This window comes from Stomoxys calcitrans, chromosome 5, assembly GCF_963082655.1.
Source record: "Stomoxys calcitrans chromosome 5, idStoCalc2.1, whole genome shotgun sequence".
In the NCBI taxonomy this organism is placed as follows: Eukaryota; Metazoa; Arthropoda; class Insecta; order Diptera; family Muscidae; genus Stomoxys; species Stomoxys calcitrans.
This window is the reverse complement of record NC_081556.1, coordinates 43,474,047-43,489,222: the sequence shown is the minus strand read 5'-3', so window position 1 is coordinate 43,489,222 and position 15,176 is coordinate 43,474,047. Positions and strand designations below refer to the sequence as shown.

At 42.3% G+C, this 15,176-nt stretch overlaps 1 protein-coding gene across 2 annotated transcripts; it reads right to left on the bottom strand.

Moving 5' to 3' along the window:
- On the bottom strand, window positions 1–12,424 carry LOC131998033 (spondin-1-like). 2 transcript variants are annotated; one of them, XM_059369997.1, is made up of 7 exons: window positions 12,301–12,424; window positions 5,437–5,660; window positions 4,778–5,370; window positions 4,462–4,716; window positions 4,194–4,365; window positions 3,778–4,127; window positions 1–1,231 (listed from the first exon to the last, which is right to left on the bottom strand). In XM_059369997.1, exons 2-7 carry the CDS (start codon window positions 5,603–5,605, stop codon window positions 131–133), a joined length of 2,640 nt encoding a protein of 879 aa, XP_059225980.1. In that variant the 5' UTR covers window positions 5,606–5,660; window positions 12,301–12,424; the 3' UTR covers window positions 1–130. The 2 variants fall into 2 exon arrangements, with proteins under 2 accessions (XP_059225980.1, XP_059225981.1); XM_059369998.1 differs by having other exon boundaries at window positions 12,314–12,419.
- Window positions 12,425–15,176: the final 2,752 nt, after the last annotated feature.

Sequence of the window (15,176 nt, the reverse complement as noted above, 5' to 3'; positions counted from 1 at the left end):
TTAAATTGTTATAGATTCGATTATTTTATTTTGCATTTCGCTGTATATAGATATCAATAAATAAAAATAATGTCATAATACAAAAATGAACTTTATGATTCATTCTCTTTCTAGCTTTCAGTATGCTCGACTATCCCTCGAATTCATCGTTGGCTTCCAGCAGACAGGGCATCATTTTGCATTTCTCCACAATTACACGATCCTTGCACTTATAGCTCATCTCGATGTTGAGTAGAGTTCGTGTGCGCTGACGATATGAACTATCGCCACAACTGGCTGTGCACGGCGTCCACACTGACCATTCCGAGTAGCGGCATTCATCCTTTCCCTCGATCTGTGGCGGCTCGAGCTTCACATGATTCGCGGGGCGTCTGCGATCCTCATAGTTTTGGGGTACATAGCCACCCACTGAGTAGATGTCGTCACAACGCTGATAACATTTCTCAATGCGCACCAAATGTTTGGGACAAGGTTTGCCACCATATTTCGGGGAACGCAAGACTTTGCGTGTTTTTATCTGAGCGCCCTCGCCACAGGTCACATTGCAGGCATGACTTACCCAATGGCTGACCATGCAATCGATGGGCTCCACATTTAGGCTTTCGCGCTGCAGTTCCATCTTCTTGCGGGGCAGGCGACAGGTCTCCTCGCATTGTTCTTTGGAATTGAATTTATTGCGATTCTTGTCACATTTATCAGCCCAGAAAATGGAACACTGATCACTCATGTGGTCATAGAACCAATAATTGACCACATCGCTATCACGGCAATGGCTGGGCTTTAGGTCTTCGTAGCATAGCGGTGGCACAATGGCATCACAATTCAGGGTGTTGCAGCTAACCACCTCTCGTCGTTTAATATGACGGCAGGGATCGAGAGTCGAATCATGACCTGGTTTCTTGACACCATAAACTTGGTCTTTATTCCATACAACTCGCTGCCGCTCACTGGTACCCTTGTCGCCACAGGGACCCAGGCATGGAGAAAAATCCGACCAATGGGATACACCACATTCGGGAGGTATATAGTCGTCCAGTTGGTGACTAAAGCTTTCCAAATCGCGATAACGTACATTGTCGTCAATGTTGCCAAAAAGAGATCTGCTGCCTTCGACTTCATTATCTTGGCCATCTTGATTGTCACTGTCAGCCCCTTGACCATTGCCAATGTCGCCGCCACAGGCAGAGGCATGACATATCCGCTTCTCTTCCAATATCAGGCGAAGAATGGGCTGAAAGAAATTCCAAGAATTTTATGAAAAAAGTTTTTTTTCGGGCAGTTGACATATTTGTATACCCTCCACCATAGGCTGGGGCTATTCTAACTTCGCTATTCCGTTTGTAACACCTCGAAATATTGATCGTAGACCCCATAAAGTATATATATTCTTGATCGTCTTGACATTTTAAGTCGATCTAGTCATGTCCGTCTGTCCGTCTATCTGTCTGTCTGTGGAAAGCACGCTACATTTCGAAGGAGTAAAGCTAGGCGCTTGAAATTTTGCACAAATACTTCCTATTACGAAGGCCACCGTTGCGCAGATGTTAGCATGTCCGCCTATGACGCTGAACGCCTGGGTTCAAATTCTGGCGGTAGCATCAGAAAAAATTTTCAGCGGTGGGTTTCTCCTCCTAATTCTGGCAACATTTGTGATTTACTATGCCACGTAAAACTTCTCTCCAAAGAGGTGTCGCACTGCGGCGGGCCGTTCGGACTCGGTTATAAAAAGGAGGCCCCTTATCATTGAGTTTAGACTTGAATCGGGCAACACTCATTGATATATGAGAAGTTGACCCCTGTGCCTTAGTGGAATGTTCATGGGCAAAATTCGTATTTACTTCCCATTAGTGTCCACATCGGTCCATATTTAGATATAGCTCCCATATGAACCGATCCCTACATTTTACTTCTTGAGCATTAGAGGGCGATGTTCTTATCCGACTTTGTTGATATTTAGTACAATAAGTTTTCCAATGACCTCCAACTTGCGTGCTAAGTGTGTTTCAAATCGTCCCAAAAGCTGTTATAGCTCCCATATAAACCGACCTCCCAATTTGACTTCTTGAGCCTCTAGAGAGGGGATTCTTATCGGATTTGGCTAAAATTTTGTACTATGACGTCTTCTATGACATTTAATAGATGTATGGTTCGAATCGGTCTTAAACCTGCTATAGCTCTCATATAAACCGATCTCCCGATTTTACTTCTTGAGACTCTAGAGGGTGTATTTCCTAACCGATTTAGTTGAAATTTTGCACAGTGACATCTATGCCCTCGAATATACGTGACAAATATGATTTGAATCGGTCCATAACCTGATATAGCTCCCATGCAAATCGATCTCCCATTTTACTTCTTAAGTCCCTTTAGGGAGCAATTCTGGTTGAAATTTTGCGCAATGCGATCTACTTTTGACTTCAACATCCAAACTTGGTACGGCCAGATAAACTTTTTGATAAAAAGTGCTGTACCACTATTCCTGATAGAACCGATTGGAACTAAGATATTCCTGGTAACAGAAGTTACATAGACTTCTGTTCTGTACGGATGGTTCCAAACCAAACGACCAGGTGGGCTTTGGGGTGTACTCTAAAGATCTAGAACTGGTCATATCGAAACGGTTACCCGACCACTACAGTGTGTATCAAGTGGAGATCCTTGCAATTAATGAAGTGGTGGAACGGCTAAGATATAATGTCATTACGATGCTTGGCATAAATATCTTCTCAGACAGTCAGGCAGCCATTAAATCCCTGGAGAACATATTTCTGAACACAAAAACCGCCCTCGACTCTCGCAGATCTCTCAACAAGATGGCTGACCAGTTCAAAATTCACCTGTTCTGGGTGCCGGGCCACAGAGATATCCCAGGGATTTGTAGAGCAAACGAGCTTGCGAGACTAGGAACTACCTTACACACTTCAGGGACACTGGAATCTGTGGGCATGCCTCTAGCGACATATAAGCTAAGTTTTCTGGACCAGGCCCGAAGGACAATGAATGATAGATGGTCACAAAGTGGGGGCTGTGAGCATTTCAAAACTATGTAGCCTCATCTAGACTTAAAGGGTCCACTGCTTTGCTGTCATTAGTTAGAATAGACGTCTCAGCCATTGTGTCCGTCATGTCGGGTCACTGTCTAATCGGAAAAAATGCTGACAGACTGAAGGCTGCCAGCAACGACTTTTGCAGAAGCTGTAGAGACATCGAGAAAGAAGAGACATCGGGAAAGAAGAGAGCTCCACTTTAGATTCTCATTTCTTTGAGAACCTCTCTGATTTAGCGGATGTGAACATTCGCAAGTTATTGGACTTTTTAAAGCGATCTGGGTGGTTCAACGATAGGAACTAGAAGGCATCATCCTTCTTCTTTTCCTGTGGTATCACAATGGACGAAAACGTCTAAGTGAGTCTGACGGCAGACTGCCACTTTAACCTAACCTAACCTAGAGAATGTGAACATTTGCAATTTATTGGGTTTTTAAAGCGATCTGGATGGTTCAACGGTAGGAACCAGAAGACATCTTCCTTCTTCTGTTCCTGTGGTATCACAATGGACCAAAACGTCTAAGTGAGTCTGATGCCAGACTGCCACTTAAACCTAACCTATGGCCCGAATAGGTTTATAACCCGACACAGCTCCAATAGCATAGCAATTCTAATCCATTATCTTCTGTTTGCCTATAAAGAGAACTTGACAAATGCAGTCCATGGTGGAGGGTTTATAAGATTCGGCCCGGCCGAACTTAGCACGCTTGTACTTATTCTATTTACAAACCTGACATTTTTTCTTGGCTCCCCTGGTCACATAACGTCTCTTTCTTGTCTCCAAGCCCTGGCCACAGGAAACCGAACATGAGGACCATTCACCCCAATCGGTTACAGCACACTCTGGCATATCGGGAGCTCCACCATAGACAGTGTCTTCAACTACCAAATTGTCGGTTTCACAGGCGCTTCCCATGCATGCTTGCTCCTGACGCAGACTGGTGCGACAACGCGCACGTTGGGCTGCTGCATGATTTTTGAACTCTCTGGTACGATACTGGGTACCAGGGCCACATTTTGCCGAACACTCATCCCAAGGTGACCAATGGTGAGTGGCACACTCCAAGGGTTCATTTTCAGCTGAAAGGAAAAATAGAGAAATTTTAGTATTTTTGCAGTTGTTTATACTGCAGATTGCCTGTTTACATTCGGTGTTATCACAAGTCTTCTCATATAATCTGCGGCGATTTAGATAGACGGTAGCCAAGGGTTTCATTGGAGCCCCTGTGGCATCATAAAATGGCGAGCGAGGATCATTGGGTGAATTCGATTTGATGCGACGCACAACATCGGGGGGAACTTGAGGCTGATCAGCGGACTACAAGAAAAAGCCGAAGAGAAGAAAGTGAACAGTTAATAGAAATAAGGGAAGATAACCATAATTGGGATATTTTTTCGGGATTTTTTTTCTTACCATATAGGAAGGCCCCATATCCGTGCCCACATCCCAGGGATATAAATTGTAGATTTTGGTCTCCACCCAAGAACAATTGGACAAACACAACTCCAAACCCGAAACGCCAACAATCCAATCGGGTGAAGGATCAATGCGGGAAACAAATGAAATCACATGATGCTGGGAGTCCACACGAAAGACGGCATGAGTTTTGCCCGTAACATCGGGATAAGAAATGCCACGGGCTTTGATAATAGTGCGAATTTGGTCACTCTGTAAACCACAACAATAACCTACAAAATCTGTTCCTTTAATATTTTAAGCTATTTGTTACCTTGTCCTTAAGTTCCGTTTCCAAAGTTTTGGTAGAGCCATGTTCGGCAATTTCTCTAACACCTTCGCTGGCCAGCTCACCATATTGCCAGAAACGATAGTCCACAGTATGGGAGGCCCCTATGATATCACTAAACCTTGTACGCCAACTGTTGGCGGGAAAATCCTTGGGATGGGTATGCCTGGACCATTTACCCTCAAATGTCAACTCATATTTGGCCTCATCACAGGCACAACAAGGATCTACTATGGTAGGCTGACTATCTATGTCATCGATTTCTTCCTCACACAATTTCTTAGTCAAGAAACCATCATCCATAAACCAAACATCACGATGTTGCAGCACAGTAGCACGCAAGAGAACACAACCCATGCCAGTGGCTGCAGGAGCCACCCATACCATATCAACACGATGTTTGACATTGGTGTTGGTATTCTCCACCAAATTGGCACAGCGTGGACTAAAACGGGTCTCAGCCAAATCGATGATCTCAAAGGTTCCCACCACATCCATGGCATCCACACCGCCATTTTCGGATTCCACTCCCAGCAGGAAGCTTATAAAGGTTTGATCATTGGAGGCTATTAAGGAAACTAGGAACAAAAGGGGTTTTTCTTAGCCTATATGGGGGTTAAGTTTGTTGTGTTTTGTGTGCCTACCATTGTATTTTTGTCCCGGTATATAAGTCTGAGGATTGCCCACTATCGATATGGCATAACTTTCATCTGCTGGCGATTTGGCTGCTGTTGTGCCATATGGCACCCGATTGCAAGCCAACGCTATATTGAGAGTCGCTGATATAGAAATGGCCAAAGTCAGCCAATTCATATTTGCTTCGCGCGGCACTGGCCTACACAAAAGCCAAAACCAACTTGAAACCTAACTGAAAAATCATATGAATATCGTTAGTTGTTGAGTGCAGAGTGGGGTGGTGGAAAATGGGATGGGGAGGCTAAAATAATTTATTTTGGTTTGAAATTAATATTTGCCGCAATTGGCAAGCATGTGGCATTGGTGAGTGTCAATTTAATGGCAATTTTAGTGTAGGTAATTCAATATTTTCACCCAAAACAACTTTAACACAACAAAAAACCGGCAGAGGAACAAAACGGTGGCGTCGAAAATAAAATTTTTTAATGGAAACAGATGGAACCAAGAAAACTAAATTTTCAAAGATCTTGGAAAAGGATGGAAACCTTCTATCTTTATAAGCAAGGGGAACAACACAACTCACTGTCCCAAATTTCGGCGAAATCGGATAATAAATGCTCATTTTATGGCCCCAAAACTTTAAATCGATAGATCGGTCTATATGGTAGCTATATCCAAATCTGGACCGATCTAAGCCAAATTGAAGAAGAATGTCAAAGGGCCCAACACAACTCCCAGTCCCAAATTTCGACGACATCGGACAATAAATGCGCCTTTTATTTGCCAAAAACCTTAAATCAATAGATCGGTCTATATGGCAGCTAAAGCCAAATCTGAACCGATCTGGTCCAAATTGAAGAAGGATGTCGAAGAGCCTAACACAACTCACTGACCCAAATTTTGGCAAAATCGGACAATAAATGCGCCTTTTATGGGCCCAAAGCCTTAAATCTAGAGATCGGTCTATATAGCAGCTACAGCCAAATCTGAACCGATCTGGTCAAAATTAAAGAAGGATGTCGAAGGGCCTAACACAACTCATTGACCAAAATTTTTGGCAAAATCGGACAATAAATGCGCCTTTTATGGGCCCAAAGCCTTAAATCGAGAGATCGGTCTATATGGCATATATATCTAAATCTGGACCGATCTAGGCCAAATTGAAAAAAGATGTCGAGTGGCCTAACTCAACGCACTGTGCCAAATTTCAGCAAAATCGGATAATAAAATGGGCCTAAGACCCTAAATCGGTGGATCGGTCTATATGGGGGCTATATGAAGTAATAGTCCGATATAGCCCATGCTCGGACTCAACCTGCTTTTGGACAAAAAAAAAAAAAGAATCTGTGCAAAGTTTCAGCTCAATATCTCCATTTTTAAAGACTGTATCGTTTTTTCAACAGACAGATGGACGGATATGGCTAGATCGTTTTAGATTTTTACGACGATCAAGAATATATATTCTATATAGGGTCGGAAATGGATACATCGATGTGTTGCAAACGTAAGGACAAAATGAATAATCCCCCATCCTTTGGTGGTGGGTATAAAAATTCGAGGAGAATGGTGAGGTAGCGTTGTCCAATTACGGTAACGTGACGATTGGCATAGTCGACGGCGCACAGTGCAGCTTTTAAGTACTCTAGAGCTCTAAAATTTCGCACAGGGGTATATTTGTAATATAGAAAAAAGTGGAATATGGTCCAAATCGATCTATAACCTGGTATGGCTCCCATATAAAACGTTCTCCCGATTTAACTTCTTGAGCCTCGAGAGGTCACAATTATTATCCGATTTGTCTGAAATTTTGCAAAATGTCATCTGTTAAGAGTTTAAACAACAACCACAAGTATGATCCAAATCGATCTATAAGCTGATATAGTTCCCACATAAACCGAACTCCCGCTTTTATATCTTGAGCCTCCAGAGGGAGCAAGAAGTTTCCAATTTGGCTGAAATTTTGCACAATGACTTCTGCTATGACTCAAAACCCCCATCTCAAGTATAGGCCTAATCGGTATATAACCTGATATAGCTCCCATATAAACCAATCTCTTGATTTGAGTTCTTAAGCCTATAGAAGGCGTTTACTTTAACCTACGACTTTATTCCTGAATTGTATTTTCTGTTTTACTGATTTCTGGTGTTTAGGTTAAGTTTTTGGGTTTGGTGTCTTTAGGGGACTATAGTAGAATTTTCCGGCGAACATTTTTGTAGAATATTTTGATATGCTAGAATCCCAGCTAACGTCTTCACCGCACATATAAGCCACGACCTGAACCACAATCCTTTATCAGCCGGTTTTACGTACCGGATTGATCCGATGTATCCCTTTATAGGCAAGGGCTGTCGCCTCAGTGTACAACACACTGCTACAACAACAATAACGACCTGAACCAAACGAATGTGAACAAACCGTTGTAGTGGCCCTTGACTTTTCAAAAGCATTTAATGCGGTCAGTTTCACCACACTCTTTAATGACATTATATAGTCTGATCTCCCGAACTCGACGAGAAGGTGGAGTGTAAACTTGATGTGCGGTCGCCAATCCTACATAGAGGGAATGTTCTCTTCCCGATGTTTTTTAACCTATACCTTTCTAAGCTCTATTCTGGTGAAGGGGAATAATATTGATGAGTATGAATAAACATCGATCTCCAAGACCTTGCCGAAGTTTTCAGAAGTCACAAATTGATAATCTCCCCCACGTAATCATTAGCCACTCTTTTCGCCATTTAGACAAATAAGATCTTAATAGAGCTTGAAGTCATAGTCGATTGAAAAAGAATTCCAACAGTAAATCAACCGAATATCCTAGGGGTGATCCTCGACAACCTCTTTTCGTCGTCAGGCCATGCTACTACAGTCTGCGATAAGGCTGGCAGCACTTGGGGTACGGAATAGTGAATAGTGTAGCGCCAATGTGAAGAAAGCAGGAGTGAGCAACACGCATTCTGTTTGTAACTACTCGAAATATTCGTCTGAGACCCCATAAAGTATATATATTCTTGATCGTCGCGACATTTTATGTCGATCTAGCCATGTCCGTCCGTCCGTCTGTCTGTCGAAAGCACGCTATCTTCCGAAGGAGTAAAGCTAGCCGCTTGAAATTTTGCACAAATACTTCTTATTAGTGTAGGTCGGTTGGTATTGTAAATGGGCCATATCGGTCTATGTTTTTATATAGCTGCCATATAAACCGATCTTGAGTCTTGACTTCTTGTCTCTAGAGGGGGCAATTCTTATCCGATTGGAATGAAATTTTGCACGACGTATTTTGTTTTGATATCCAATAACTGTGCCAAGTATGGTTCAAATCGGTCCATAACCTGATATAGCTGTCATATAAACCGATGTTAGGTCTTGACTTCTTGAGCCTCTAGAGTGCGCAATTCTTATCCGATTGGAATGAAATTTTGCACGACGTGTTTTATTATGATATCCAATAACTGTGCCAAATCGGTTCATAACCTGATATAGCTGCCATATAAACCGATCTGGGATCTTGACTTCTTGAGCCTCTAGAGGTCGCAATTATTATCCGATTTGCCTGAAATTTTGATCCTCTCATGACCATCAATTACGTGTTTATTATGATCTGAATCGGTTTATAGCCCAATACAACTTCCATATAAATCGATCTCTGTATTTTACTTCTTGTTTAAAGTAAACTTTAACAGATTTTCTTAAAATATTGCACAATATCTCCTAATTTGACTTTTACTATGTGTACCGATTTTGGTCAAGATCGATTCAGATTTAGGTCCAGCTCAGGTCCCATTTATGTTTTTGTTCGGTTTTGACTAATACTGCGAAATTTTGGTGATTTGTAAGCAAAACTCACAAAAACTTGGCACGAAAGATTTTCTTATGATTCCGGAGATCACAGGTGGATTTCTTAGAAATCGGTTCAGATTAAGATATAACTCCCATATATACGATTCGCCCGATTGTCACATTTAGGCTCATTTTGCAATCACATACATCCGCCATCTTTTCAAAACTTTGCACAGCGATTTCTGATAAAGGGTATGAAAAAAGGACGGCTTTGGCCGATTTTAGCCCAAACTTTTTTTTCTATTAACCAACACGCGGGGGATGTCCCCTATGAGTGCAGTGCATTGCGTTGGCGAAAGGAATTTAGAATTGGAGGGGGAAAAGGATGAAGTGCTTATTGACATTTGTCTTAAATATCTGGAGGTCAAAGTGGGTGGGAAAAACTTTAGCCGGAAGTCGATTTCACATACGAACGGTTCGGGCGAAATAATAATTCTCTATATAATACATTGTGCGGCCAATCAATTACAAACGGGTGTGAGTTCCTGGAATGTCTAGTATCCCTGACAGACATCCTTACATCAGAATAAGAAGACGAATATCAGACGAACACACACCATGAAAGTACCGATAGAACAGCGCCAAACAACCCACATTGCGACGATGATGAAGGGAGGCAATAAAGTTGGATACCCCACTGTCCCCAATCAACGCCATCGCTCTTCTCTGTACACGGTCCAGTAGTTTCAGGGATGATTTTGAAGCTCCAGCCCATACATGTGAGTTGTACCCCATTTTCGGCCTTATGAAAGTGGTGTAGATGTTAAGAAGATCAGACGAAGTGAAGTAATTTCATGCCCAGAATATCAAGAGCTTCTGATTGCTCAACATCTATACCGTTGATAGACAAAGATGATCGTTATGGGTCAGCAAATCGTTTGTGTGACAACATGCAGTACTGAGTCTTTCGTGCAGCAAATCATGGCATAGTGTATCATCCATAACCCGCCTAAATCTCTCGAAGACTCGGCATATGGTCAAATGAGTACGAATGACAGAGAGTACTGTCATCCACAAATGAGTAGATCGTATTCGATATCTGACCCAACAGATCGTTGATGAAAATAAGAAAAAGAACGGAGAAAGAACAGAGCCCTGGGGTACACCTGCGGTCAAATTGTGCTCATTGGATGAGAACCCATCTATAACGACTCGAATAGTAAGCTCGAAATAAAGCGAACGAAGCCATTACCGACACCAAATGCGACTAGCTTTGATAGTAGTGCACCGTGCCAGACCCCATCAAATGCCTTGGAGATATCCAGAGCTACAATCTTACTCTCACCAAACTGGTGGCTTGTGCGACTCCAACGTTCCGACAGAAGTGTCATGAGGTCGCCCGTAGAGCGATTTCTGCGGAACCCATACTGTTGGTCGCTAAGAAGGCAATTCGACTCTAAATACCTTACAAGATGGTGATTAACCATGCTCTCCATAACCTTGGAGAGAGCGGAGCATATCGCAATTGGCCGATAATTCGCAGGGTTGTTTGCCTCACTCTTCTTGGGTATTGGCTTAACGTTCGCAACCTTCTAACGCACTGGGAAGACTCGCGCACGGTAGGCAAGCTTGAAAAGGTTGCATAATGGACGAGCAAGCGTCGAAGAACACTTGCGCAAGCCATCCGGACCTGGGGACCTATTTACGTCTAGATTCTTAAAAGGCCTTTTAACTCCAAGAGTTCGAAAAAATATCTGGGGCATGACGCCAGATACATTTTCGATTGATGGGAGTGGTTGATTGCTATCTGGCAGAGAAGAGTTCCCTGCAAATATATTAGCCAACAGGTTAGCCTTATCAACTGGGTCAGTGAACGTTTGATCATCCTTAACAAGAGTTGGAATAGATGAAGAACTACCCTTACCCTTACCCTTTCCACGCACGAATTGGATTTTGACTTCTTGAGCCTCTAGTGGTCGCAATTCTCGCCCGATTTGACTAAAATTTTGCACTTGGTGTTTTGTATCACTTCCAACAACTGTGCTAAGTATTGTCAAAATCGGCGCATAACCTGATATAGCTGCCATATAAACCTATCATAGGTCTTGACTTCTTCAGCTTTTAGAGGACGCAATTTTTATCCGATTTGGCTGTAATATTGTACGAGGTGTTTTGTTATGACTTTTAACAGTTGTGCTGATCATGGTTCAAATCGGTTTATAACCTGGTATAGCTGCCATATATATCGATCTTGGATCTTGACTTCTTGAGCCGCTAGAGGGCGCAACCCTCATCCGATTTGGCTGAAATTTTGCATAAGAGTTTTTGTTATGTCTGTCAAGAACTGTGCATGACTTAGCATGACGCAAATTGGTACATAACCTGATATAGCTGCCATATAAACCGATCATGGGTCTGGACTTCTTCAGCTTTTAGAGGGCGCAATTCATATCCGATTTGGCTGAAACTTTGCATGAGGTGTTTTGTTATAACTTCCAACAACTGTGCTTAGTATGGTTCAAATCGGTTCATAACCTGGTATAGCTGCCATATTAACCGATCTGGGATCTTGAATTCTTGAGCCTCTAGGGGGCGCAATTCTCATGGTGGAGGATATATAAGATTCGGCCCTGCCGAACTTAGCACGCTCTGAATTCTTTTAACTTTTTATTTGCACTTTTCAATATTTCATTGCATTCACATTCATTCACAATAGACAGATTTATGGTTAGCAAAAGAAATAGCGTCACTTTCCATAGTTGTTAAGGGCTTTTCCCTACACCTCTAACCAATAAAATCCCTATATACAAAGAGCAATGATGCATAGGGGGGTTATCACTAACGATTGCGTTTCAATACTCAATTAGCAGTGTCACATTCATATGGATTCTGGAATTTCCTTTCAAAATTCTATAACAGCTATCGATTCAATTTAAATAATTTTGTACTTTTAAGGCTTAGATTAAATAATCTTAATACGTTTCAATTGAATTAATTAATATGTAGATAGTTTTTTTTTGATGTGTTGCGGGATCAAATCTTCTACACTAGAATTAACAGCACTAAACAAACTCACACAGGCACACCCACTTACACTCGATGTCCACAGTGGATTACACCCAATTGTCAACGTTGGAGTGTCACGTTGTCTGTATGCCAAACAATTTTCGCTTTCGCCGCTTTCCGGTGTACGATGTTCAGTAGTTAACGGTCAACTGAAACTGCAATGCATTTCAAATGGCTCAGGCTTAAGTATGAGAGTCTAATTTAGTTTAAGCTAAGCTCTTTGGGGAGATTGTCAGGCAAAATATCTCTATTCTAAACTAGAGAGAGAGAGAGAGAGAGAGAGAGAGAGCAAAAATGCCATAGTGCAATTACTCAATTGTCATTGTCTCTGTTGGCAGATGCAAATGCACTCTTTCAACAGTCTTTGGGTTTCACATAATTGGTTTTGTCGGACAGCCTTGCTTGCTGGCTGCTTGCTCATCCGGTTGACATGGTGTAAGTTCCGGCATTTACTTTCGTTTTGGATTTTATTTACACTCTCATATTCATAACAATAGAACAGAAGTGACAGCTCACCGAAAGCTTAGTGTGGGCATTGATGAGTGAACACTGGAATTGTTTACATTGTGTAATAAAATTAAATTTTTCAATATTTGCATGAAAAATTGAGTGAATTACACTATTCAACAAAATTAAAAGGGGGGGTTTCCTCTGATGTTTTCAGTGTTACTATCTCAAATTGGCTATAGGTCCCTTAATGACAGGGGGATTTGACGTGATTCTTATCAAGGAACCATGGGTGTGTGGAGGCATGGTTCGTGGATTAAGAATTCCGGGATTTAACTTACTCAAGGTTACGGGGAATGGGAGACACAGAGCCTGCATTCGTACAAAGAGTAGTATAAATGTTTTTCTTCTTCCGTCGCTAAGCACTGAGGATTCAGTAGTAGCCAGCCTTGAAATAAATAAGTCTCATTACTGGCTGGCTTGCCTATATATATGGCACATGATTCAGAGATGCCGCTTTCAAACCTGATTGAAGCCGCTTCTACAGGGAGAAAGAGCCTCATGGTAGGAAGTGATGCTAATGCACATCACCAGGTATGGGGTGTCAACGAAAGGGGTGAGCTGCTTATTGAATGTATTATGAGTTGCAATCTGGCGATTTGTAATAAAGGTGATAAACCGACCTTTATTACCAGGAACAGGCAGGAGGTACTAGATATCACCTTTGTATCGGAAGATATAAGTGGAAGAATATGCGACTTGGAAGTGTTGGATGACCACAGCTTCTCTGATCATCGTTATATTAGTTTCAACCTTGGAGAAAAAACTGCAGATATGGTCCCTCGGTTAAACAAAAGAAAGGCGGATCGGAATTAATTTCGATACAATTTCAGCACATCTATCCCTTCTAGACCAGAAAAGGAAGTGGCAACTGCGCATGATATAGACATAATGGTCAAGCGGATTACGAAGGCCCAGAATGACTTGCTTGTGTCAGCATGTCCTAGTGCCAAGCTAAGGGGCAAACAGCGACTGCCATGGTGGACCCCAGAACTGGTGGGTCTAAGCAAGGTCTGCAGAGAGCACTACACGATTGGGACATCTATAAGGCTGAGCTAAGAAAATGTAAGGGCGAGCTGAGAAAGGTTCAGAACAAAACCTGGGTAGAATTCTGCAGCTTCGTGGAGTATAGATCTGAGGCCTCTAAGCTAAGGAAGATTCTATCCTCGAGACCTATTACGGTGGGATATATTCATAAGTCAGAGAATGCATGGACAATGTCAAGTGAGTAAACACTAGAACTATTCGTTGATACACATTTTCCAGGAAATTCTCCAATGGATAATGTGGCGTCAGAAGAGGTTGTCACTGGTATGCATTTGTCGGAGGTTATTGGGGAAACTGTGTCTGGGCCGAAAATCCATTGGGCGATAAGAAGTTTCGATTGCTTTAAGGCGCCAGGCCCTGACGATGTATAACCGGTTGAATTATAAGCTTCGTCTGATAGACTGGTTCCTTGGCTTAGTGAGATATACTCTGCTTGTATCAGCATATCATATATATCTGTGGGTTGGAGGGACACAAAGGTCATTTTCATTCCGAAAGCAGGAAAAGCCTACCACACGAAGGCGAAAGATTTTCGCCCTATTAGGCTGTCATTCTTTATGCTGAAGACTCATGAAAGGTTGATGGGAACATATCTTAGGACAAAGATCCCTGGAGATTGCTTGTCACGGCAGCAGCATGCATATAGTTAAGGCAAGTCCACTGAAACAGCCCTGCAACGGCTAGTAGCCTACATAGAGGGTTCCCTCTCTGTCAAGGAATATACAATGGTAGCATTTCTTGGCGTTGAAAGTGCTTTCAATAATGTAAAACCGACGTCAATCATGAAGGAGTTGGAGTTTCTAGGCATCAACTTTGCCGTAAGAAAGTTGTTAAATAACTTACTTACTAAAAGACGCATTACGGCAGGCTTGGGATCTGTGGATCTAAAAAGATGGGTCAGCAGAGGAATACCTCAAGGAGGTGTACTGTCTCCTCTTCTTTGGAATATAGCCGTTAACAATATATTATTGTAGTCGCGTATGCTGATGACGAGGCAAATGCGGTTATGGGAAAGTTTCCCAGCACTCTTAGAGATATACTTCAGGATGCTCTATGTGCAACAGCGAAGTGGGATACCGAAAGTGGTCTAGGTGTTAATCCATTCAAGACAGAAGAAGTTCTTTTCAGCAGGAGATGCAAGTTGCCTACAGCTGTACCTGTCTCCTTGGGAGCAGAGAATGTTCCATTTAGTGAAAGCGCAAAATTCGGGTGTTTTGCTGGATAGGAAATTGAACTCAAATCCATCATTTTGGAAAGGACAAGAAAGGCAACTCTTGCCCTATACACCTGCAAGAGAGCCATTGGCAAAAGTTGGGGATTTAGACCACGCGTCATGCTTTAGGTGTATAC